General features: G+C 48.7%; 1 protein-coding gene across 1 annotated transcript; it reads left to right on the top strand.

Annotated features, from left to right (window-relative positions):
* Positions 1–26,464, top strand: LOC142312665 (uncharacterized). The gene is made up of 4 exons (XM_075351661.1): positions 1–88; positions 168–398; positions 11,233–11,460; positions 25,804–26,464. Exons 1-4 carry the CDS (start codon positions 1–3, stop codon positions 25,998–26,000), a joined length of 744 nt encoding a protein of 247 aa, XP_075207776.1. The 3' UTR covers positions 26,001–26,464.
* Positions 26,465–27,396: the final 932 nt, after the last annotated feature.

Below are 27,396 nucleotides of genomic sequence, written 5' to 3'. Positions count from 1 at the left end.
ATGTACCGGTATGTCCTTTGTCGTAAAGGGTTTAAAGTAGTCAAACTGGTGAAGAAAGCAGTGGCTCTTATTGCCCATCAGACTTTTAGTATGTCTGCCCCTAACTAGTAATGTATAATCATCAAGCTGTTTTTAATGAAACTATTGTAAAACATTTATTTTTCTAGCCAACTCAACACACTTTGCAGAAGATTTACGAGACCTTGAATCTTTGGTATCCCGCCCGGCATTTTCTGACAGATACACATATAATGAGAACTTAACCTTTGCTGGAGACGTGAATACACTGCTAGTGTATAGTGCCCTTGTCACGAGGGACTGCAAGACCGAAGATTGCCGATACTACACGTACTGCACCAAAGTGGGTTACAACATTGTTTGCTTAAGTATACGGCTCAGTAAGTATCATCTTTTAAAAAACCGTTGGTAAAATATTTCGCTCTTGCGTAATCACTGTGTAATATATCCAGATACAAATGCTATGACTTCTCACTTTCCAAATTGTGTAAATTATACATATTCTGAGATTAAAATTTATTTTGTGGAATTAATGGCAGCCTTTACCAATGCATTGTATAAGGTAAAGTCTATAACCAAATTTTTTAGCAAACCCTCTTGTAAGAATTGAAAATTTTCCTGCAAATTTGTGGCTTAATTTCTGCCCCATTTGTCATAAACAAATATGCCTGTGTGTATTGGTCCTGAACGGTATGTGTCGCGGGCGGGGAGGAGGGTGTCAGCACACCGCGCTCACCCCTTCTGCTCGGGTCCGGCGGCTGCCGCTGCTCAGTGGTGGCTCGAGCCGTGGGCCAGATCCCGGGGGTTTCTCGAGCGGCACTCCTCGCCCGTGAGTGAAAGGGGATTTGGGGTGTTGGGTTAATGTCCGTGACGCCACCCACGGTTGTTGTGATTTGTAGCACCACCGCTGCTCAATACGGGGATCCCGGGGATGGTGATGTGGAGCAGCCAGGTGTTGTGTTGCCCCTCCGTGGGTAGGGGTTGGTGATCCCGGGGCCCAGTGATGGCTTGGGAGGTGCAGGGCCTGGTGGGCGCAGGGACGCGAGGGCAGTGCTGTGCCTTGCGGCACTGTGGTACTCACTCAGCCTGAGACGATGACACAGTTTGTACGGTAAACCAAACGGCTGGTAAGACGGTCCCACGGACGGCTGCAATTGCTCTCCCGGTAGGTGACGGTGATGTCCCTCTTCCTTGCACCTTGTGTACTAATTGGTTGCGATGGGTCCCCACCGGTAACCCGCTCCCCGGCTTCAAGCTGGGCCGGAGGAGCACTACTCTTTGCCCGCAGGCGCTGGCCCTCAGAAACTGGTGCCCTGGCGGTGGTGGTGTCTCTGTTGTACAGGTTGGGCTGTTGCCTTCTATCGGGTCTTGGTTGTTGAGGGATCTGCGTCCCCTTCACTGACGGATTCGGCAATTTACGGCGACTCCAAGCCTTGCCGGGGTCCGAGAGGCCCCTGCCCTGGTGCTGACTGTCCTTCGGAACACTGCTCCAGACCACCGGGCACACAGCCTACGGGGTCCTTCCAGGAACTTCCAAACGGTCCCCCTCCAGACAGTCACCGCCGTTGCTGACCTTGCTGACCTGTCCTGCACTTAGCTGGACTCTTCAGGCTTTTCTCTCTCTCTGTCACCACTCTTGCTTTCCTCTTTTACCACTTTACTTTTCTTACTCTCACTTGCTGTTTACTTTAGCCCAGCCCGGGCTACTCCTCCCTGACTAGACTCCACTCTCAAGCTCTTCCCTGAGCTGACTCTTGCCCTGCCCGGGCTAATCTGCCTGGTTTCTCCCACCTCCAGAGCTGTGATCTCCTTGGTGGGCGGAGCCAACCGCCTGGCCCACCCCCTGGTGTGAATCACCAGCCTCTGGAGGAAGGCAACAAGGATTTTTGGTTCAGCTTAGATGTGCCTACCTGGGATGTGGGGTGTGGTGGTGTGTGACCTGTGTCCCCTGGCTTGCCAAGGGCGACACATTCCCCCTTAGCAAAATGCAGACCGTCCGCGGGCTGCCGTCCTACACCGGTTTTATTTTTCTGTAAAAAGGGGATAACAGGGTTAAACATAACATATTCACATTTTTAATAACTCTTCCCCAAACGGGAGGCACATTTACTTTAACGTTGCAACGGTTTACGGTTACGGTTTCCGCTCTCTCCCACCCAAGCAACCTGGCCCTGATGCTGCCCCTAAAACCCAGGCAGCACCCCTTGACCCACAGTCCAGCACACGGTACCCGAGCGGGATCTGTCCTTCCCTCCAGAGGGTAGCCACCGGTTCCTTTGGTGGCTGGGCCCTAGCCTGCTCTGCTGAGGGCCCTCCCTCCAACCTGCCTCTCCGGAGGCGGCATTGCGGAAAACGGTAACTGCAAACAACATATTTACAAGCCACTAACGTTTGTGGGTGCCCTGCAAGTTCACGGGCTTGTCCATGGATAGTTCCCATGCATTTTTAAACGGTCCCCACGGGGACAACGGTGCCGGCTCCAGCCGGTTGCAAATCACACGGTGAATCAGGTGAACTTCGGATCATTTCACTTCTTATCATTCGTCAAACTTCTAAACTTTTCAAACAAACAAGCAGGTGGTCCCAACGGGGACGGTGCTGCGGGCATCCATTGCCCTACTCCGGTTCCTCTGCTAAGGCGGACCCATCCTCTGCCACCAACACATCAAACATGCACTGACATGCCTGCTGTGACAGAGGTACCCGGTACCCATTTCCACCGGTACGCGGGGTATGGTAAACCACGGGGTCTCCCACATAGCGGGAACGCTCACTTGCTCCTTCAACTGCAACAGCGGACCCGAAGCTGGGGTAGGAGTCGTCATCTCTTGTTCCTGCGTCAGGCGGGTTGCCGCCAGCTGCCGCAGCCTCCTGATCTCCAACATCCAACGCTTCAGATCCCTCGGCAGTGACGCGGAATAGCAGACCAGGCGAGTCTACACTGAGGCGCCCCATAAGTAGCGGCAAGGGTGATGCATAGGCCGAGACTAGGCCGGGCCCCTCAGCCGCAGCGGCTGGTCCTGGGAGGACATAGGGACGTGGGTCACCAGTCGACTCTGCTACATCGGTTCCCTCTCTGTACATCGGGACAGCTGTAATCAGCATTTCCACCTCGTCGGTCCACTGCTCCATCATCCGGAGGAGTTGTCCCTGCTGACGCCGGTGGAACTGAATCACCCGGGCCTTCATCCAGGCCACGGTTCCGGGCTCAGGGTCTGGCACAGTCTCTACTGGGACTTCAGGCACCACGCTGTTAAGGGGCCGTGGTTCTAGCGGTTCCCCTTGGTGCACTTCAGGGCCATCTTGAACGTCTGCAGCCGGCTGGTCCGCCGAAGCGGCTGGGCAGGGTATCGCTACCGATGGGGCAGGTAGCGGGCCTAATGGCGGGGCGGCAGCAGCTATTACGGATAGCGGGGAGAGAGGCAGGGTGAGCGGAAGCCGGCCGGGCCCCTCAGCCGCAGCGGCCGATCCTTCAGGAATACAGGGGCGTGGGTCGCTTACCCGCTCCTCCAACTCCTCTTCAACCTCGCGTCTCCACATAGCAGCCACCACGTCCGCCATGTCGGTCTCCCACTCCTCCAGGAGGAGTTGCATATGTGCCTGCAGACGGTTACTCAGCGGGACGGTCCGGTCCCTCAACCACGTCGCCGTGCCGGGCGCGGGGGCTTCCTCGTTGGGAGTTGGGTTGTACATCTTGGCAATCGTGCCTTCCAGGAACCCAGTATGTCTGCAGAGTCCTGGCGTCCCTGCTCTTATAGCTGCAGCTACATGCGTCCAGCCGCGATCGCGTCCCCCTTAGCTCTTTCCGGCCCCTCCTCTCTCAGGACGGGGTTTTGGCCTTCGCGCCTCTACTGCTCGAGAAGACGCTCGAGCGGGAACTTTTCGCGCCAAAGATGGCGGCTTCTGAAATTTTTCTGCCGGATACCTCCGGCGGTAACAAGGCGCACCTCTACCTGACGGCAGAGCGGTAAGATCCTGTTCGTGACGCCAAGTTGTCGCGGGCGGGGAGGAGGGTGTCAGCACACCGCGCTCACCCCTTCTGCTCGGGTCCGGCGGCTGCCGCTGCTCAGTGGTGGCTCGAGCCGTGGGCCGGATCCCGGGGGTTTCTCGAGCGGCACTCCTCGCCCGTGAGTGAAAGGGGATTTGGGGTGTTGGGTTAATGTCCGTGACGCCACCCACGGTTGTGGTGATTTGTAGCACCACCGCTGCTCAATACGGGGATCCCGGGGATGGTGATGTGGAGCAGCCAGGTGTTGTGTTGCCCCTCCGTGGGTAGGGGTTGGTGATCCCGGGGCCCAGTGATGGCTTGGGAGGTGCAGGGCCTGGTGGGCGCAGGGACGCGGGGGCAGCGCTGTGCCTTGCGGCACTGTGGTACTCACTCAGCCTGAGATGATGACACAGTTTGTACGGTAAACCAAACGGCTGGTAAGACGGTCCCACGGACGGCTGCAATTGCTCTCCCGGTAGGTGACGGTGATGTCCCTCTTCCTTGCACCTTGTGTACTAATTGGTTGCGATGGGTCCCCACCGGTAACCCGCTCCCCGGCTTCAAGCTGGGCCGGAGGAGCACTACTCTTTGCCCGCAGGCGCTGGCCCTCAGAAACTGGTGCCCTGGCGGTGGCGGTGTCTCTGTTGTACAGGTTGGGCTGTTGCCTTCTATCGGGTCTTGGTTGTTGAGGGATCTGCGTCCCCTTCACTGACGGATTCGGCAATTTACGGCGACTCCAAGCCTTGCCGGGGTCCGAGAGGCCCCTGCCCTGGTGTTGACTGTCCTTCGGAACACTGCTCCAGACCACCGGGCACACAGCCTACGGGGTCCTTCCAGGAACTTCCAAACGGTCCCCCTCCAGACAGTCACCGCCGTTGCTGACCTTGCTGACCTGTCCTGCACTTAGCTGGACTCTTCAGGCTTTTCTCTCTCTCTGTCACCACTCTTGCTTTCCTCCTTTACCACTTTACTTTTCTTACTCTCACTTGCTGTTTACTTTAGCCCAGCCTGGGCTACTCCTCCCTGACTAGACTCCACTCTCAAGCTCTTCCCTGAGCTGACTCTTGCCCTGCCCGGGCTAATCTGCCTGGTTTCTCCCGCCTCCAGAGCTGTGATCTCCTTGGTGGGCGGAGCCAACCGCCTGGCCCACCCCCTGGTGTGAATCACCAGCCTCTGGAGGAAGGCAACAAGGATTTTTGGTTCAGCTTAGATGTGCCTACCTGGGATGTGGGGTGTGGTGGTGTGTGACCTGTGTCCCCTGGCTTGCCCAGGGCGACACATATGTATGCTGCTTTTCAAGTAAAAAAATGTATTATAATGCATTTCTAAAATAAATACGGGGGGCTACTGATAAGTCTTTGGCTTTGTGATCTTTTTTTTGTTTCTATGGTAACGAATGTTACATCACATGAAAGCCTTATGTGTCTAATATATGTTTTCAACTTTTTGTGTTTGTTGCCTATGGCAACAGTGTTCTACGCACGCGGAAAAACAAAATGGCGGAGTCTATTACGATATTCACAGCAACTGAGAGCAGAGGAGGGATAAAATTCTTGTTTCTGCATGAAAAGTCTGCAAAGGATATTCATGGTGATGTGTCGCAGACATTGGGGGATCAATGCCCTTCATATTCCACAGTTAAGAACTGGGTTGCCAAATATAAAATGGGCCACTTCAGCACCAATGATGAGGAACGTCCTTGTTCCTGAGATCGTTGATGCTGTGCACAACCTCATACTGGAGAATCAGCGAATTTCAGCTAAAGCAATAAGGCATCAAATACATCATGGGGATTTCCCGTGTGACATCAGTGTGGCATGTACCAGAGAAAACACTGTGTCTGTGGAATAAAATTATTTTCTATACTTACCTGTCTTCATTGCTGATGTCTTCGGTGCTGCTGTCACTTGCTTCTGACCCCTGCTCATTATGCTCATTGCATATTCACTGCATCTTGGACAGGAAGCAGCAGCAGTGCCAGATACAGCAGCACCATGGACAGGTAAGTATAGAGGTTCATGCTATTCGTGTGCTATGCGGATGTCAGATAGCTAGCATACTAACAGCACACGTTGAATACACACACGGACACACGCACACACATACACACCTACGCCACGGACCGTGCAAAACGTTTGTGTTTTGCACGGATGTGTGAAAGAGGCCGTAGAGTATTTTTGTCTGCACTGTTGTATATGGCGCCCTTTGCCGCATGAGTCCCGATATCCCCGCTATTTGCTTTCTTAGGATGCAGATGGGGTGAATACATTGGTGGAGGAGGGGACACTGGTTCCGTCTTCCAGCAATCAGTGTAAGGCACAGCAAATGCAATGATGTCACATCAGTGTGTGTGCTGTGTGGAGAGTCTGTGCACCGGAGGAGAACGCCGGGTGGAATGGCGAGGTCCGTATGTGTTTTTTTTATTTTTTATTTTTCATGTGAATGAGATGTTTCTATGTATGTAAAAGGCTGCGTAGAAGCTCGAAATGTACCATATATAGGGGGCTATGTAAGGGCTCATAAAGTATATAATGGGTTATATGGGGGTTAATAAAGTATATAGGAGGCTATACAGGGGCTTATAATGTTTATAGGAGGCTAATTGGGAGCTCATGCTTTATATACGAGGCTACGTGGGGCTTATAATGTAAATAGGACATTATGTGGGTGCTCATAAAGTATAATGGAAATTATATGAGGGCTCAGGCTTTATCTATAAAGTTATATGGGACTCAATGTATATATGAGGATATATGAGGGCTCATGCTTTATTTATAATGCTAACAAAAGGGAGAAAACAGTACACATAATAGAGGCGCACATCAAAGTCATGCAGTATTCAAATGTAATAAATTTTATTGGGTCAAAAAAGAAAAGACAAGGACATCATAAAAACCTTTAAAATACACATATGACATATGACCTCACTGATACTCCAATTGAAATAAATAGCAAATGTAGATAAACAAATAGTAGTTCAATCAACAATGTATAGCATACCAAACACCTTTTAAATCAAAGATGAGGACACAGTATAAGACACAATGATCAATCACAAAATGTCCCAATACTAGGTAAACTGGATATAATTGGCTCCCCTGACGAAGCTGCTAGGCAGCGTAACGCGTTGGGCCGTTTCCTGACCCCACTTTTACTCCTTGCACGATTTATGCATACCTTCCTTTGACTGCGCCGGGCCCGGCTGGTAAACGCGCTTATCTTGCGCCCATACTGCTTATATGATTCATGGATATGTCTTTGTGATTCTCCTTGCACTTTGCATGGGTGGAAAGCCGTGCACTTTCCTTATATTCACAATTTTGCCAGTCCAGGCATTTCTGGCAATTTGGCCATAGATCACTGAAACAACCAGTGTGATCCGTGGTCCCTGGCTGCATGAGCATAGTGAAATTTCCTGGCTGGGACTTGTTGTTCCACATATTTTATCTGATGCTATGTGTCTCTCCTCATGCAATTATATCCAGTTTACCTAGTATTGGGACATTTTGTGATTGATCATTGTGTCTTATACTGTCACATATAATCTATATTAATATTGCTATAGTACCAGGGTAGCATTGGAGGGACCGGATGTAATACCATTAATATGGGCGTAGTCTTCAGTCTTGTTATAACTGTGCAACTGCCAATTTGGGGGCTTCTTTCATGCTATATACTACCTTAGTATTAATTGTCTTACTAGGTATGTGTCCCCATCTTTGATTTAAAAGGTGTTTGGTATGCTATACATTGTTGATTGAACTACTATTTGTTTATCTACATTTGCTATTTATTTCAATTGGAGTATCAGTGAGGTCATATGTCATATGTGTATTTTAAAGGTTTTTATGATGTCCTTGTCTTTTCTTTTTTGACCCAATAAAATTTATTACATTTGAATACTGCATGACTTTGATGTGCGCCTCTATTATGTGTACTGTTTTCTCCCTTTTGTTTGCATCATTGGTTTACACATAGGTTGCACTCAACTGTGTTGATTTTGTGCTGTGCATCCCTATATTCCCATTTACTTATTTATAAAGCTATGGGGGGCTCCTAAAGTATATAGTAGGTTATGTAGGTGACTTGCCCCAGAGCTATGGGGTACTCGGTCCCGGGCGGTATACTACTGAGATGTGTAACTGGGTAGCCGTTGCCCGGTCCGGTTCTGTGACCCTAGGGGTCGCTTTAAAAGGGGTTATGTCCAGTGGAATATTTAATAAAATTTATGTTGTGACGCCAGTTGCGGGTTGTGGTTATGGAGATAGAACCGGCGCTGCACAGTATCTCCACTGGGCTGATGTTGATGGCAGCCTGGATGTTGGGCCCTTCGCAAGTAGGGCTGGGGCCCCAGGGGGTAAGTGATGGAGTTAGGTGCGGAAAGAAGGTAGGCCACACAAGGGATTGCAGTGTAACTGGTTCTCTTTACTCACAGCAGTTGGATGGCTGGTACCCGGAGGAAGGCTGGTCCTCACTGTACCGCCCTGAGAGGGGCCCGGCCGCTCTCCGCTGCTCGGGCCGAGCAGCTCGAGGTCCGAGCTCGGGTTGTCGGTGGCACGAGCGCCTCCGGACCGGGGGCCACGTCGCTCTGTTAGAGGGGAGGCAATGGGGTGGTGGTGGTGTGGAACGAGGCGCGCAGCCGGGTGGGCCGCGTTGTCGTCCTACGGGTCGTGACGCCACCCACGGGTCGTGTTGACGGGATGCACCACCGCTGCGGCTGGAGTGAAGGTGGGCTCGTCTGGGATCGGTGTTGCGGCCGCAGCCTAGATGTTAGCCCCTCTGTGGGTAGGGGCGGTGTGTCCCGGGGCCCGGTGGGGGAGACTGCTGGCGACGGGGTTGTTGTCGGGGTGCAGGGTGCCATTCTGCGGTGCAGTGTTGTGCCCGGATGGCACTGGTGTACTCACTATTAATTCACACTCAGAGTCACTGGTAAACCAAAGTTCGGATATGGTCGGGTCCCGCAGCCGACAGCTTGTGTCACCTGTGAGGTTGATGGTGGCCACTTTCCCTTGCACCTCTTGTTGTGGTTTTTCGGCTCCCCTGCCTGGACAGTGGTAGCCCGCTCCCCGGCGTTGAGCTGCCGGAGGAGCCCTCGGTTGCCCGCAGGCGCTGGCCCGTCGGATGTTTGGCCCTTGGCGGTGGCTCTCACCCGGTATCGGTGGCCTTTTGCCTTCTTTTGGGACTTTGGGTGTGGATGAACCCGTGAGGTCCAGCCAGCAATCAGTCAATTTGCCTAAACTCAGTGGCTTCTAAGCTAGGACGGGGTCTGAGTAAGCGGTTTCTGGTGCTCCGGTACACGGTTGACTCCCCGGTTCAAGGCCGACGGGCTCCAACCCTGGCCCGGTCCCTACGGTTCCGCCGGTTGCTGTACTGGTACTCCTGCAGACCGCCACCACCATCTGCCTGCCTGACGTTTCAAGGGTCCCAGGCTCCTACCCGGGTCCCTGACAGCTCTGCCACTCCACTCCTCTCACTGTCACTCTACAACTCCCAACTTAAACTTGAACTGTTTGTATTTCCTGCCTCAGGACAGTAGTCTCCTCGGTGGGCGTGCCTTTCTGCCTGACTCCGCCCACCTGGTGTGTCCTACTGGCCCTGAGGGAGGCATCAGGTCTCCCTTTCGGGTGATGGGTGTGTCCTCACAGGGGATGGGGGTGTGTGTGTAATGTGGTAGGTGTTGTTACCTGTGACCCCTGGGGTCCAGGTCATCACACTCACCACTGGTCCCCTTAGTCCCAGTGCCGGTTTGGTGACCTGGTGGCTTCTTTCCCCTGCACCTTTCTCAAGTTTGTGGGTCCCCGTGGCTTGGAGCGTCTGGGGGTCCTCTCCTGGTAGTCTCTCAGTCTCTGGTCCATATGGCGGGCAGTGTGAACCCTTTAGGGTCGGTGTTCTGTTCTGTTCCCTGGTTCTCCCGTTACTGCTGGTGCCCCCAGACATCTAAGGTCAGTGAGGTCCTGGATGGTTCCCTCACTATGCAGATTTTATCAGGTCTGCCTGGAGCGTTTGCCTGACCTAGGGTTCTGTACCCCATCGGTGCTATGGTTCCGGGAGTATCCACCGTATTCCACCGGCAACCACACGCCTGGGCCCTCAGGTCACCATTACACTCCTGTGTCAGTGCGGTTACGTCTGTCTCCTCTCACTCCCACTAACTAACTGTCTGTCCCCTCTCACCTGGTTGTCATCTAGTGGACTGGATCGGCTGCACCCCTGGGTGGCCATCCATTGGCTCCAACTCTAGTCTGTCACAAGTCTGTGGATGGAGAAAAACTGGGATTAAAATGTGTTTTGGTGTTACCGGCACTGGTCTTCCAGGTCCCATGGGGTAGGCACTGCATCTTTGACAAGATCAGTACCTTATAACTCCCTGATGGGTTTAGGGGCGCTACATAGGGCTCATGTTATATTTAGGAGGCCATGTGATGGCTCATGCTATATTTAGGAGGCTGTGAGGCTCATTCTGTATATAGGTAGGTTATGTGGGGCTCATAATATATGTAGAAGGCTATGTGTGGGCTCAAACTGTATATAGGAGGCTATATAGGGCCTTATGCTGTTTATGTCACGCTATGTGGAGCTTATAATATATGTATGAGGCTATGTAGGGCACATAATGTATATGGGGGGCTGTGTGAGGGTACAAAATGTATTTAGAGAGGCTATGTGGGGGACTGATACTGTATATAGATGAGCTATGTGAGGGGTCATCCTGTATATGGAACTGTGTGGAGGCTCATACTGTATATAGGGAGGGGTGTGTGCTCATACAGTATATAGGCGAATGACAGCATACTTGATTCTGCTCAATATTCAGTGATACAATTAATATTAGTATAAAATAATTATAATTATTATGCTATTATTAATATTGAGCAGAATTAATTTCAGCCTATTGGTTTGGCCCTCCACAACAGTCACGTCCTTGCATGTGGCCCCTTTTGGGTATTAATTGGCCACCCCTGCTAAAATGTATTGTGCAAGCTTCATGGTGGCATTGGTTTGGAATAAGAGGCTATACGGGGTCACCCTTGTGATGTTTGCTCACTGGTGAAGCCGGGCATCACTGTGTATTCGCTAGTGAGATCTAATCAGAAAATGTGAGAAGCTCTGATGTAGTGTATGTATTGTTGCTTAGTACTGGTGCATATATGCACAGACATTAGTACCCCGATATTCATTGACCAGTTCAATAAATTTAACTTTCGAAATTAAACATTTAATTGCAGGCAATTTTACACAATCCCTTGCTGAAGAGCTGAACATAACAAGAAATCCTGTAGTTTTTAAAGATGGGTATATATTTGATGAAGATGAAATGTTTGCTATAAGGAGTGAATCATTGTTAGACTACAGTACTCATAAAATGAGAGCGTGCAGCACAAGGGAGTGCCGCGCCTACTTCTACTGCAAAGAGGTGGATGACGACGACGTCGGCTGCATATCTGTGTTTTTTGGTAAGTAGTCACCTTTTCTACCACTTTTATAAAGGCATCTTCTTTATACACAGACATTATCTGTTTCATCTTTGGAATATTTTTATAACAATGTGGCTGGTATATTATGCTACATACAGTATATCATAAAAGTAAGTACGCCCCTCACATTTTTGTAAGTATTTTTTATATCTTTTCATGGGATAACACTGAAGATATGACAACAAAAGTGAGTACACCTCTAAGTGAAATTGTGCCCAAAGTGTCAATACTTTGTGTGGCCACCATTTATTTTCAAGCACTGAATTAGCTCTCTTTGGGCACGGAGTTCACTGGAGCTTCACAGGAGCCGCTGGAGTCCTCTTCCATCCTCCATGATGGCATCATGGAGCTGGAGGATGTTAGAGACCTTGTTCTCCTTCACCTTCCATTTGAGGAGGCCTAACAGATGCTCAATAGGGTTTAGGTCTGGAGACATGCTTGGCCAGTCCAGCACCTTTACCCTCAGTTTCTTTAGCAAGGCAGTGGTCGTCTTGGAAGTGTGTTTAGAGTGTTATTGTGTTGGAATACTGCCCTGTGGCGCAGTTTCTGAAGGGAGGGGATCAAGCTCTACTTCAGTATGTCACAGTACATATTGACATTCATGGTTCCCTCAATGAACTGTAGCTACACACAGCCGGCAGCAGTCATGAAGCCCCAGACCATGAGACTCCCACCACCATGATTGACTGTAGGCAGAACACACTTATTTTTGTCCTCCTCACCTGGTTGACACTATCTTAACCAAATAAGTTTATCTTGATTTTATCAGACCACAGGACATGGACACAGGGTGTACTTACTTTTTGCCAGCTGTTTAAACATTAGTGGCTGTGTGTTGAGTTATTTAGAAGACACCACATTTACACTGTTATATAAGCTGTACACTGACTACTGTACATTGCATCACAGTGTCATATTATCAGTGTTGTTCCATGCAAAGATATAATAAAATATTTACAAAAATGTGAGGTTTGTACACAGTTTTGTGATATACTGTATACTCCTAGACTGGATATATAAAACACAAAAGTGGACATATAAAGACACCATATTATGGAAAGGTAAATAGCTAGGGCCACTCCTGCGCATAATTAGAATACCATCAAAAGAAATTGGAGCATATACAGACCCATACACATTGGGGAATAATTCAAAAAGAGAATCCTCTTTAGTAGAATAGAAAATCTTTATCAGACAGTAGTATCACAAAGAAGATTAAAAAGTCCATAAATAACAAGCAAGAAGAATAATATCCACAAGTGTATAGAAATCACACAGTCAGCACACCCATAAACAGAGCAGTACCCTGAGAATATATACGTCAATAACAATGAATATGTCCACAGCAGCAGATAACCTTTAACCTGCATTACACAAAGAAACCACTAGATGGTGCCAGAGATCCATGAGTAATACAGAACTAGCGCTTATGTGAAGCAGAAGGCAACTGCAAATAGCTGGGACCAGTAATAAACATATCAGTCACAGAAACAGTGTGCTGAGTGGTGCGGGTGCTTCAGCACCACCCAGCACACTCATCATGAACGCCAAATCGTAGCCATGCCGAGACTCTGCTTCTGTGGAGCCCTCTTATAACTAGAGCTGCGCAGACTCGCAGAAAAACTGAGACCGGCGGGTCCCTGCTAAATTTAACCCCTTCCGCCCCGGGGCACTTTCCGTTTTTGCGTTTTTGTTTTTTGCTCCCCTTCTTCCGAGAGCCGTAACTTTTTTATTTTTCCGTCAATCTTGCCATATGAGGGCTTGTTTTTTGCGGGACAAGTTGTTCTTTTAAATGAAACCATAAGTTTTACCATATGGTGTACTGGAAAGCAGCAAAATAATTCCAAGTGTGGAAAAATTGCAAAAAAAGTATGATGGCAAAATAGTTTTTGGGATGTTTTATTCACGGTGTTCACTATATGGTAAAACTGATGTGTAAGTATGATGCCTGAGGTCGGTGCGAGTTTGTAGACACCAAACATGTATAGATTTACCTGTATCTAAGGGGTTAAAAAAAATTCACAAATTTGTCCAATAAAAGTGGCGCGCGTTTTGCGCCATTTTCCGAAACACGTAGCGTTCTTATTTTTTGGGATCTATGGCTCAGTGATGGCTTATTTTTTGCGTCTCGAGCTGATGTTTCTAATGGTAGCATTTTTGCGCAGATGCTACGTTTTGATCGCCTGTTATTGCATTTTGCGTAAAACTTGCGGCGACCAAAAAACGTAATTTTGGCGTTTGGAATTTTTTTGCCACTACGCCGTTTACCAATCAGATTAATTGATTTTATATTTTGATAGATCGGGCATTTATGAACGTGGCGATACCAAATATGTGTATATTTATTTATTTTTTAACCCTTTAATTTTCAATTGGGGGAAAGGGGGGTGATTTGAACTTTTAGGTTTTTTGTTTTTTTTTTAATTTTTTAAAACTTTTTTTTTACTTTTTTTATTTTATTTTACTAGTTCCCCTAGGGGGCTATAGCGATCAGCAATCCGATTGCTGATCGCTATCTGCTGATCACAGCTATACCGCTGTAAACAGCAGAAATAGTCACTTTCTTTTTTCCTCTGCTCTCGGCCGAGGAAGAATGAAAGTGAAACTTCATAGCAGCAGGCGTCATCACATGACCCTGTGCTACGATGGCAATCACCGAACGTCACGTGATCACTCAGTTGACGTCCGGAGGGGGCGGCGGTAAGTAAAAAACATGGCCACGCGCATATAGATCTCGCTGCCAGACTTTGGCAGCGAGATCTAAGGGGTTAATGTTCCGGGTGGAATGCGATTCCACTCGGAACATGTAGGCACACATGTCAGCTGTTGAAAACAGCTGATATGTGTGCCGATCCACGCCGCCTGCCCGCGGCAGGGGGCAGGGCTTACCGGGACACGATCCATGACGGAAAGATCCGTCCATGGTCGTGAAGGAGTTAAAAAAAAAAAACCGGATCCAGTCTGGAATCTGTTACCCATATAAGTCTATGGGAACCAGAATTCGGAGATTAAAAATGTTGGTAGAAGGGATGGGGGATGGGGGATGGGGGGGAGGGGCGCATGCGGTGTACTCACCGAGCCTCCATCAAGGCAGGTCACGCATTCAGTACCAAAGCCGTCAATTAACCCTCATTGAATATTCACTGGTTTCCTCGCCCACCGGCGCGTGTAATTGGTTGCAGTTAGATGCACCCCCAACCTTAGGCGGGCTTTGCACACTGCGACATCGCAGGTGCGATGTCGGTGGGGTCAAATTGAAAATGACGCACTTCCGGCATCGCATGCGACATCGCAGTGTGTAAAGCCTAGATGATACGATTAACGAGCGCAAAAGCGTCGTTATCGTATCATCGGTGCAGCGTCGGCGTAATCCATGATTACGCTGACACGACGGTCCGATGTCGTTCCTCGCTCCTGCGGCAGCACACATCGCTGTGTGTGAAGCCGCAGGAGCGAGGAACATCTCCTACCGGCCTCACTGCGGCTTCCGTAGGATATGCGGAAGGAAAGAGATGGGCAGGATGTTTACATCCTGCTCATCTCCGCCCCTCCGCTCCGATTGGCCGCCTGCCGTGTGACGTCACAGTGACGCCGCACGACCCGCCCCCTTAACAAGGAGGCGGGCCGCCGGCCACAGGGACGTCGCACGGCAGGTGAGTGTGTGTGTGAAGCTGGCGTAGCGATAATTTTCGCTACGCCAGCTATCACCACATATCGCTGCTGCGACGGGGGCGGGCACTATCGCACTCGGCATCGCAGCATCGGGCTGCGATGTCGCAGTGTGCAAAGCCCGCCTTAGTGTCAACAGACTGCAACTAATCACAGGCGCCAGTGTACCGCCCCCGTGTCAGCAGCCGGAACTGCTCGGATCCAGACCGCGGTGGCTCGAGGGGTCTCCAGACCCCGGGGTCGTGCGGCCACTCGAAATTAAAGTGGGTATTTACAGGGGACTGTATATTTAAAGGTCGTGATGCCACCCACGGTGTGTGGTAAGGTGGAGTACCACCACTGCTGTTCGGAGCACCCGGTGGCGATGGGATGGCAGCCAGGTGTTTAACCCCTCCGTGGGAAGGGGGGATGCCCCGGGGCTCGGTGATGCTGGTGGTGGGATACCGTTGGGGAGGTAAGGGTCACTGCGTACTCACTCAGTCCAATAACGCTGACACCGACAACTTGTAAACCAAAGTTCTGAGCACCGCTGCAGCAGGGAGGGAGCACGCCTGGATCCCGTGCCCGTTGGTGTTGCTTGTTAGCCTGTGACCCTTTCCTTGGCACCTTTCTACTGATTGGCCCCTGTAGTGTAAAACTAGTCGGGCCCCTCTCACCAGTGTGGCTAACTGGGTGAGCTTGCTCTCAGGGTTCATGCTTGGGATTTTCTGGACTGCGGATTGGGAAAGTCCTATCCCCCTCGTTGTGCTAGCACCCCGAGTTTGGAGCGGGTGGAGAACGTCTCTTGAAGGCTTTGTCGTCATCAGGTTAATTACCAGGACGCTTGAAGCTACTTCCTGGCCTAGGGTCCACGTACCCTGTCGTGCCCTGGCCCCTGCCTGGAGATGGCACAAGGCCACCGGCTGCCCTCCTCGGCACTTCCGTGCCCCTTGTCACGATCCCCTGTGACCGGGGTTCAAGATCCTACCAGGCCCAGACCAACGTCTGCCACCTAGTAGTCTCAAGGAGCCCTGCTCCCAACCTCCTCCAACGCTACACCTCTCTCAACTCACTTGTGACCTCTCCTCTCGAGAGTCACCACTAGAGATGAGCGAACCGGTCCCGGTTCGGCTCGAGGCCGGTTCGCCGAACGGGGGTCCCGTTCGAGTTCGGCTCGTCGAACGTTCGACGAACCGAACTCGAACGTATAGGCTAGAATGGGAGGCAATCACAAACACATAAAAATGTATTATAAATGTACACAAACAGTTAATAAACATTGCCATAACACTTACCGGTCCCCGCGATCCCTTCTGCACTCTGTCTCCTGCCGCTATTCCATCCGATGATCGCTTAATCCTCCCGGTGACCTGCACTGCCAGCAGAGATGCAGGACCTATCGTGACGTCAAAATAGCCATGTGACCAGTCACGTGGCTATTATCTCATTGGCTACAGACTGGTCACATGACTATGACACGTCATGTAGGACCTGCGAGTGCATCTCTCCGGTACACGGTGCACATATGTGTATCGCCGTGTACCGGCGACATGCTCTAGCACACGGTCGACTCCCCATTCCGTTAGGGACCGGCTGACACAGCCGGTCATTAACGGAGATCACCGTTGCCATAGCAACGGAGCTAACCGCGGCTCCAAGAGCACCGTTGCTATGGTAACGCGTCTGTCAGCGTTACCGCTGTTACCGCTGACAGCCAGCCCTGATCACTCACGGAGTGAAGGCTGCACGCTGGTTCACGATTGTAGTGAGGATTGTAGTGAGGATGGAGGTTCCCCAGCCCCAAGTGATGAGCTGGTGCACCTCATCCTCACTACAATCGTCACTACTACTACACTAGTGAGGATTGTAGTGAGGATGAGGTTCCCCAGCCCCAAGTGATGAGCTGGTGCACCTCATCCTCACTACAATCGTCACTACTACTACACTAGTGAGGATTGTAGTGAGGATGGAGGTTCCCCAGCCCCAAGTGATGAGCTGGTGAACCTCATCCTCACTACAATCGTCACTACTACTACACTAGAAAGAAAGAAGACAGAAGAGCAGGATCGTGGAGGGCTGACAGGGGGTAATAAAGATGGAGTCTCTAATGTGTCTGTGTATTTTTTTCTATTAAAGTATTTTTTCTCTGTGTGGTGTTTTTTTTAACCCTTTATTGGAGATTCTTAATGGCCGGGTCAAACGTGCCTGACATTAAGAATCTCTGGCTTAATACTGGCTAGTAAAACAAAGCCAGTATTAACTCATGATTACCCAACAAGCCACCCGGCTCCAGGGCTGTTGGAAGAGTTGGATACAGCGCCAGATGATGGCGCTTCTATGAGAGCGCCATTTTCTGGGACGGCTGCGGACTAAAATCCGCAGTAGAGGCGCCCAGAAACCTCAGGCTAACCTGTGCTGCGGATTCCAATCCCCAGCTGCCTAGTTGTACCCGGCTGGACACAAAAATGGGGCGAAGCCCACGTCATTTGTTTTTTAATTATTTCATGAAATAAGTGAAATAATTAAAAAAAACGGGCTTCCCTATATTTTTGGTTCCCAGCCGGGTACAAATAAGCAAATGGGGGTTGGAGGCGGCCCGTGGCTGCCTGCTGTACCTGGCTAGCATACAAAAATATGGCGAAGCCCACGTCATTTTTTTGGCGGGCAAAAAAATTCTGCATACAGTCCTGGATGGAGTATGCTGAGCCTTGTAGTTCTGCAGCTGCTGTCTGCTCTTCTCCATACAGATAGACAGCAGCTGCAGAACTACAAGGCTCAGCATACTCCATCCAGGACTGTATGCAGAAGTTTTTTGCCCCCTGAAAAAATTATGTGGGCTTCGCCATATTTTTCTATGCTAGCCAGGTACAGCAGGCAGGTACGGCTGCCCCCAACCCCCAGTTGCCTATTTGTACCCGGCTGGGAACCAAAAATAAAGGGAAGCCCTTTTTTTATTATTTCATGAATTTCATGAAATAATTAGAAAACAAATGACGTAGGCTTCGCCCCATTTTTGTGTCCAGCCAGGTACAACTGGGCAGCTGGGGATTGGAATCCGCAGCACAGGTTGGCCTGAGCTTTCTGGGCCCCACTGCTGCGAATTGCAGTCTGCAGCCGCCTCAGAAAATGGCATTTTCATAGAAGCGCCATATTCTAGCGCTGTATTCAACTCTTCCAGCACCTGCCTGCTATACCTGGCTAGCATACAAAAATATGGCGAAGCTCACGTCCTTTTTTTGTAGTTTTTTGGCAAAAAAAATAAAAAATGCTTCCCTGGATTTTCCATTGCCAGTGAAGGTAACACCAAGCAGTGGGGGTTAGCAGCCAGTAGCTGCTTGGATTACCCTTAGCTAGCAATACAAAAAATGCAGCGGGAGCCCATATATATTTTTTTTAATTATTTATTTAAATAACTAAAAATAAAATGGGCTTCCCTGTATTTTGATTGCTGGACATCACAGTGCTGTAAAAATAAATCTTTAAAAAAATGACGTAGCGCTCCGCGGTATTTTTGATTCTCAGCGCAGATAAAGCAGACAGCTATGGGTTGCCACCCCCATCTGCCTGCCGTTACCTTGGTTGGCAATCAAAATACAGGGAAGCCCATTAATTTTTTCTATTTAAAAAATAGTTAAAAAAAAAAATGACGTTGGGTCCTCTCATTTTTGATAGCCAGCTAGGGTAAAGCAGACGGCTGTAGCCTGAAAACCACAGCTGGCAGCTTTACCGTGGTTGGGGATCCAATGTGGAGGTCCCCTCAGGCTCTTTTTTATAATTATTTTATAAATATTAATAATTACACAATAAAAGTAGGGTCCCCCCCAAATTGGATCACCAGCCAAGGTAAAGCGGACAGCTGTGGTCTGGTATTCTCAGGGTGGAAAGGTCCATAGTTATTGGGCCTTCACAGCCTAAAAATAGCAGGCCGCAGGCACCCCAGACGTGGCGCATCCACTAGATGCGCCAATCCTGGCGCTTCACCCCAGCTCATCCCGTGCCCTGGTGCAGTGGCAAACGGGGTAATAAATCGGGTTGATACTAACTGTAAAGTCACCTGAGATCAAGCCCAGCAGTTTGTGATGTCATGGCGTCTATTAGATACCCAACATCATAAACTGTCAGTACTAACAAAAAAAAAAATCGACAAAAGAAATTTATTTGAAAAAACAGTCCCCAAAACATTTCCTCTTTCACCAATTTATTGTAAGAAAAAAAATAAAGGGGTCCCACGACGACTCTGGACCGTCTAGAATATGGGGGGAGACACTCAGGGAACGTATCCCCCATTTTCTAGGAGTGCGGACCCTTCATGTGAGGAGTGTGGGTGCAATGAATCTGCACTCACTCTCCCCGGGTCCACAGCAGCAGAGTCCATGTCGTAATGGTTGCTACCAAAGCTGCAATGCCCTGCTCATGAGGTAAGGGCATGCCTAATCAGGAGAACTACTGTAGAGGAAGCTCTGCTCACTGGTATATAGGTGCTCAAAGGTAATAATAGATAAAATTAGTGAGTAACCTCGGCACTCTAAATCTCCCATACTAAGTCAGTAAGTCACAACGGATAGTAATGCAAAATCACTCTTTATTGGTCCGTATTAAGAAAAATTTTTTTTCATAAGCATATATGTTTTTGTCCAAAACAAGTTACAAATGACGTTTCGGCCTGAGCCTTCGTCAGATTGGACTTATCTGCATGTAATCATGAAAAATGACAATAATCAGTATCACATAAGAGTGAGAGAACAATAACATAAACTCGAACAATGTAGAGGTACAATTGGGATGCAGCAAAAAAATTGCAACACAGCAAGAAATGAAACACATGATACAAATGTCATAATACAGTACAAGGACAATATAGTAATGACAAATATGGGGTCAGAGTAGACTTAGACAGCTCTAGTACGAAAGAGATGTCAATCATAAAGTAACATGTGCAGTAGGTGTAGAGCTACAGTATGCATGGCAGAGCTAATGGGTAGACCGACCATAGAAAAAGAACGGAGAATAAGTGGAGAAAAAGTGGAGAATAAGTGGAGAATAAGTGGAGAATAAGTGGAGAAAAAGTGGAGAAAAAGTGGAGAAAAAGTGGAGAAAAAGTGGAGAAAAAGTGGAGAAAAAGTGGAGAAAAAGTGGAGAAAAAGTGGAGCATAAGAGGAGAAAAAGTGGAGAAAAAAGTGGAGAAAAAGTGGAGAAAAAGTGGAGATTAAGAGGAGAAAAAGTGGAGCATAAGAGGAGAAAAAGTGGAGAAAAAAGTGGAGAAAAAGTGGAGAATAAGAGGAGAAAAAAGTGGAGAAAAAAGTGGAGAAAAAAGTGGAGAAAAAGTGGAGAAAAAGTGGAGAAAAAGTGGAGAAAAAGTGGAGGAAAAGTGGAGAAAAAAGTGGAGAAAAAGTGGATAAAAAGTGGATAAAAAGTGGAGAAAAAGTGGAGAAAAAGTGGAGAATAAGAGGAGAAAAAGTGGAGAATAAGTGGAGAAAAAAAATGGAGAAAAAGTGGAGAAAAAGTGGAGAAAAAAATGGAGAAAAAGTGGAGCACCCTTTGGTACCTTTCATGTGGCACTAAGGGGTGCTTATCTTTGTATTTAGCCAAAAAAATGAAAAAAAAATGACGTAGGGTTCCCCCTAGTTTTGTAGCCAGCTAGGGTAAAGCAGACGGCTGCAGCCTGCAGACCACAGCTGGCAACCTCACCTTGGCTGGTAATCCAAAACTGAGGGCACCCCACGCTGTTATTTTAAATTAAATAAATAATTTAAAAAAAAAACACGTAGGGGTCCCCCAAAATTGGATCACCAGCCAAGGTAAAGCAGACAGCTGGGGCCTGATATTCTCAGACTAGGGAGGTCCATGGTTATTGGAATCTCCCCAGCCTAAAAATAGCAGGCCGCAGCCGCCCCAGAAGTGGCGCATCCATTAGATGCGCCAATCCTGGTGCTTCGCCCCAGCTCATCCCGCGCCCTGGTGCGGTGGCAAACGGGGTAATATATGGGGTTAATACCAGATGTGTAATGTCACCTGGCATCAAGCCCTGGGGTTGGTGAGGTCAGGCGTCTATCAGATACCCGACATCACCAACCCAGTCAGTAATAAAAGAAAATAGACGACAAACACATTTTTATTTGAAAAAACACTCCCCAATACATTCCCTCTTTAACCAATTTATTAGATTGAAAAACAAATCCAGGTCTGGTGTAATCCAAGGGGTTGCCATGACGATCCACACTGTCCCAGTCAATGAAGAGCAGGATGTTCCCCATTGGCTGGGAGAGCAATGCAGTGACCTGAGCTAACATCAATGGGTCAGCCCAGGTCACTGCAGGGCATGACAAGTGCTGCTGTCAGCGAGGTACATTACCTGCGCTGATCTCCAGCACTGCCGATAGCCCCTGTCACTGAGTTCAATGACCGGCGTCTTCCCCTCAAGTATCGCGAGAGGTCCGTGACGTCACCGCTAGTCAGTCTCGGGTCGGAAGCGAGAGGTGATGTGACAAGCGGCGGCCATGGAGGACAGTGACAGCGCTGAGGTCGGGATGGCGGGACTTCATCACCGCAGGTAAGCCGAGCGGGGGGGGGGGTTTGTGTTTGTGTTTGTGTGTGTATGTGTGTGTGTGTGTGTGTGTGTGTGTGTATGTATGTATGTGTACATGCCGCGTGCAGGAGGGGGCGGAGCGAGCTGAGCGGGAAAGTGTGGGCTTCCTGCACGTAACTAAGATAAACATCGGGTTACTAACCAAAGCGTTTTGCTTGGATACCCGATGTTTATCTTGGTTACCAGCTTCTGGCAAGCTGCCAGCGATGGCTCCTGCACACTGTAGCTGTAAAAAGCCCTGCTTTTTGCTGCTAGAACCGTTCTCGAACGTATCTAGAACTATTGAGCTTTTGCAAAAAGCTCGAGTTCTAGTTCGATCTCGAACAGCCCCAAAAATCACTCGAGCTTAGAACTGGAGAACCTCGAACCGCGAACCGCGCTCAACTCTAGTCACCACTCCACTCTCTGACTGACTGCTCCTGACACTCATGACCCTCCCTAACCAACCACCAAGTGGGCGGCCCTATTCCCTTCAGGCTACCCATTGGTGTGTCTGGTGGGTGTGGTGCAGTGTTCTTAGGATTTTGATTAGCTTGTTCTTAGCAACACCAAAGGTCAGGGACCCGTAACCAAGGAGGAGATGGATATCATGCAGAAGGGCAGATTGCACAATATCCTGTGACGACCTGATAGGCCAGGGCGTCACACCAGGACGGCTGGTGGGCGGGGAATGCAGTGCAACTGTCTGCGGGTCAGTATGGTGGTATAAAAATAAATTAATAAATAAAACAATCGGCATAGGGTCCCTCCGTATTCTGATACCAGCACAGATAAAGTGCACCGCTGCAACCCCCAGCTGTCGGTCTTTATCATGGCTGTGTATTATATTAAGCCTGGAGTCACACACTTGTGAGAGTCTCACATCGCATCACCCAGCAGCCGCACACTCTCCTGACAGGAGCGTGCATCTGCATAGGACTACATGCTGCCGACCCGCTCCTGTCAGGAGAGTGTGTGCGGCTGTGCTGGGTGATGCGATGTGAGACTCGTGCAAGTTCTTTGCAAGTGTGACTACAGCCTAAGAGGAACCGCATGCGGCTTTTTTTTTAATTGAAATAATTTTAAAAAAATGACGTGCGGTTCCCCACAATTGTGATATCCAGTCAAGATAAAGCCAGCTGGGGGCTGGTATTCTCAGGCTGGAGAGACCCAGCCTTAAAATATCAACCTCCAGCTGCCCGGAATTGCCGCAACCATTAGATGTGACAAGCTCGGAGCTTTACCAGCTCTCCCCGAATGCCCTGATGCTTTGGCAATTGGGGTAATAGCAGGGGTTAATAACAGTGCACAGCTGCTACTAAACCCTAGATTAGTGATGTCAGGTATCTATGGGTGGCACTGTGGCTCAGTGGTTAGCACTGCAGTCTTGCAGTGCTGGGGTCCTCGGTTCAAATCCCACCAAGACCACCATCTGTATGTTCTCCCCGTGTTTGCATGGGTTTCCTCCGTACTCCGGTTTCCTCCCACAATTCAAAAATATACTGATAGGGACCTTAGATTGTGAGCCCCAATGGGGACAGTATTGCTGATGTATGTAAAGCGCTGTGAAATTAATAGCGCTATATAAATGAATAAATATTATTATTAGCTATGAGACACCCCCCATCATTAATCTGTAAGTGAAATTAAACAAAACACAAAAAAAATCCTTTATTTGGAATAAAATACAAAAAAACAGGTCCCACAACGATTCAGCTATGCTGCATCTGAATATCACAGCAAGCAGCATGGCTGCACGTTGTGAGTGCCGAATGGATGAGCCGCGATGAGAGGTGACTGTGTAACTCCCATGGGGCAAGGAGTTAACTTTACTCGTCGCTGGGCTGGTGGTGTCGGGTCTGGGATGTCACAGGTGGCCCTGCCCGGCTTCGTGGCCCCGAGGCGTACAATAAAAGGGGTAGGACGGTGGATGAGATCATAGGGGTAGTTGTCTTTTGACGCCACCTGTGGTACGCGGCCAGGGATTAGCTGCCACTACGGTCGCTGTCCTCCAGGGCTGATGGTGTTGCAGCAAGGATGTTTCTGCTCCCCACAGGTGGAGTGGGCCCCGGGATGGATTGTGAGGGCTGTAGTGGTCGTTGTCGCCGAAGCGCGGGGTGCCGGCGCTGGCAATAAGAGGCTGAGTCAGCTGCAGGTCTTTTTACTCACAATTTAAGTGCAGCCTCAGGGTACCGGTCTCTGCCGTGATGGGCCCCAGCTGCTCCCGGATAATTCAGAGGTCCCCACCAGTGTTCCCACTGTGTGTCCTTTCTGGTCGGGGTTCCTCCAGTCCTGTGGATAGAATCTGGAATGGGCTGCGGGTGTTTCCTGCACTCGCTGCAGACCCTAGAATCCCCAGTAGCTGTAGAGAACCCGGGCTGAGCTACCTGCTCCAAGCCACGGGCCTTGTAGTGCTCTCAGAAGTGTGAAGGTAGAGAGAACGTGCCTGTACCGAAGTCCCGACTGTGCTCCTCACCCCAAGCTGTGCTCGGGGCTAACTGTCTGTGCGGAGATGCTCCTTCCTTTTGCCCAAGTGGTGCTTGCCCACCAGGTGGTTTTCCTAGTGACTGGGAAAGTCCCATGTCTTGTTATGGCCCCCCCCCTATCTACTCCAGGCTAACCCCCTAGTGGGAAAGCACCTGACTGTGTGTGGTTGTGAATGTGAGAAACAATAGCAATTAACCTCTTCCTTACCCGGGATGAGTACCGCACCTTAAGTGAGGTGCAGTACCCTGTGGCGACTGAAGCCTCAGGGGCGCCACAACTGGATGCAGGGAGACGCGTCACAAAGGCTGGAGGCGCGTCCGACTGCAACCAATCACAGAGACCAGACTGGCTGGTGGGCAGGGAAAAGAGTGGCACAGGGAGGCCGTAGGAGCAGCGTACAGCAGCGCGGGAGCATCGTACAGCCGGCCGGAGCCTCGATAAGTATGAAGCTAGCACTTCATTCTTATTTTTTTTATTTTCCCTTTATTTTTTTTTATTAAGAGATCTGGATCAAACAGCCAGAATCCTGGGCCCGGGTCCAGCACCTGGGCAACTTTGGAACCGCGCGTATCCGGACTTTTACAGGCCAGGTCCGGTCAGCTCTACTTATAACACTTGCATCTCACACTGATCTGTGCGCCCTTCTCCTGCATGTAAGACGCTCTGCTCTACCGCACCATCACATCTATACAGAACAGCAATATGTTTTATCTATAAATATTACAGTGATTTTGACAGTATCACCATCTTAAAGGCATATTCCTACACAAGAATCTGTTGTGTCTGATGAAGACCCAAATATAGGGGCTAAAACGTTACATTTTTATACATTTTTTTGGATTGCCTGTATAATAAAGTCCTTATTTTCATTTTTGTGTGCCAAGTTCTCTTGTATTTAATGACTGGTTTGAACCCTTCTTCAGCACCCATATTTCCAAGTGTGCCATAAACCTTGTTCTACTTCGCAGGAAAAGCGTCATGACAGACACAGGAGTCATCATCTGACCAGTGGCTGTCATGACAACCTATAGGCACCCCGCAATCACATCATGGGAGCAGGGAATGACACCCCCCCCTGCTAACATATGTTAAATCCCACTGTCAGAGATTGAGAGCGGTATTCAGCTGGTTAACAGCTGCATGCGGATCTGCAATCCACCCTCGTCCGTTAGATGTACATGTCGGCTGATCAGATCAGCTGACATGTGAAGGGAAAGATGCAGGCTCGGTGTGTGAGCCCGCATAAGAGGCAAGGAGACATCCCATGACAGACATAATACATCATGGGCTGGTAAGGGGTTACATTTTTATTTTTTATCATTTGCAACAAGTGTTTCTGAGTAATGGCATATGGTGCATTTAAGAGCAGGTGGGAGATGATGTCTGGTTGATGTTCAGTCCCTGAGCTGAACACTGGGGAGCTGCTTGAGCCAAAGGTAGCTGCAACTTAACTCCAAATTTCTTTTTATTTTGTATTTTTTCCCCTCAAATATGAAGTTTGATTGAAACTGGCTGAGTGACGACCTTCAATGATGGCAGGAGCGCCCACACCCCAGCACTCAGGTGTCTAGTCACTAATGTTAATTCTACCCAAACCTTTAATGCTTATTTTTGTTTTGTAGCACATGGAAAAGAGGAAATCAAGGAAATCATGGATTTTCCAATATTATTTCCTGGTTTTGGGGATCTAAAAAATCATCCAGTGACAGATAATGAAGAGTTCATCAATATAGAGCTAGAGAAAAGCAAAGTATTATTGGAAAGTAATGAGCTCAAGTCACAATCAAAAGAAAGTAAAGAAGACGAAGATGAGAAGTAAAAAGAAGATCTATTGGAGGATAAAGTAGAAGAGGCTGCACTCGCTTAAAATCAATATGCTGTATCCTAGTTAGCTGCTTTATAATAGGACCATATATAACTAGATACTGAACGATGATCTGTGGGGGTCCCGTTCCACCATTTGATCATAAGTAGATGATATATGTCTCGAATACAGTAGCAAGCATTAGATCTAGATTTATAAAACATTGTCCAAACCATTCTAGATAATTTTTGCAAAGAAATTTCCAAACCATAGAGCATGGTGTGCTTAGTTACTGCAGTAGAGGTGGACAACGTATTAATAGTCGTAGTCTTTAGGCATATATTAGGACATGTATCGGCTATCATCAACCAAAAGCCATGTGCCTACACAACATTTTTTGATGCAAGGTTAGACATACTGTAGCTGTAGAATGGCAAATAAGGCTTAACTGGTAAATTCTGAATAAATGGCAATATACAGCAAAACAAATAAAAGTGCTCACAAGACTAATGATGTGTAATGATTTTATGTGAACAGTATCTACTACTTAGAGTCATGGACGGTGGCCATATACATTAGATAGAAGTCATTTTCTTTCTGATGGATGATTGTTACACTGGGGCAGCGATACACATTTTAGTTAATATTGGCCGTTATAGTCATTGAACTAATCTCATTGTATGTCTAAGTTAAGTTTGAAGGACTAATAATCTTTCTGAGAATGTTCCTCTGAACAAAGATTGTGGATGAAAGATATTTTGTTCAACTCTTGGATGAAAAATTCAAACATTGACGACTTTGTTTCAGAATGAGTGTGATTGGGTGGCTGAAAAGATTGCATGTTGCAAAATTACCCCTAAGGCCTCCTTCACACATCCGTGTCTCTAGTGTGTGACGTCCATTTTCACACATACCGGAGACACAGACTCACATAGACCCATTAAAATCAATGAACTTGGTCACCCATCCGTGCTTTCACACAGATCGTGTGTCGGTGTGGATCGCACATGCTTGTCCGTGTGCACTATACAGTGACATGTCCATTTTATGCCGGCGGTACTGATGTTACACGGACTGTACATTGATGTGATTCGTTTGACATCAGTGTGACACATACCAGACAAAACACAAGTCACATAAAAATAAAGAATGTTTATACTTACCTGTCTCTAGCGCTGCTGTCTCTGCCTGTCACACAGTAACTGCCAGGGTTCCAGTTCCTCCAGGTACATGGGAACCCCCAGCGAGCATCGCTACACACAGGGTACACGATACCTCTTGCTAGAGAAAGAGAAGCAGGGTCTACTCCTAAACTCACCTGATGATCATCCCTGCACTCCCTAACATCCCTATATGGGTTCTTTCACCCAATCACCGATTACATGCCTATCCCTGTCCTTCCCTAGACTCA

The sequence above is a fragment of the Anomaloglossus baeobatrachus genome, chromosome 5, assembly GCF_048569485.1.
Source record: "Anomaloglossus baeobatrachus isolate aAnoBae1 chromosome 5, aAnoBae1.hap1, whole genome shotgun sequence".
In the NCBI taxonomy this organism is placed as follows: domain Eukaryota; kingdom Metazoa; phylum Chordata; class Amphibia; order Anura; family Aromobatidae; genus Anomaloglossus; species Anomaloglossus baeobatrachus.
Note: the sequence above shows the minus strand (reverse complement) of the source record. Positions and strands in the feature narration are given on the sequence as shown.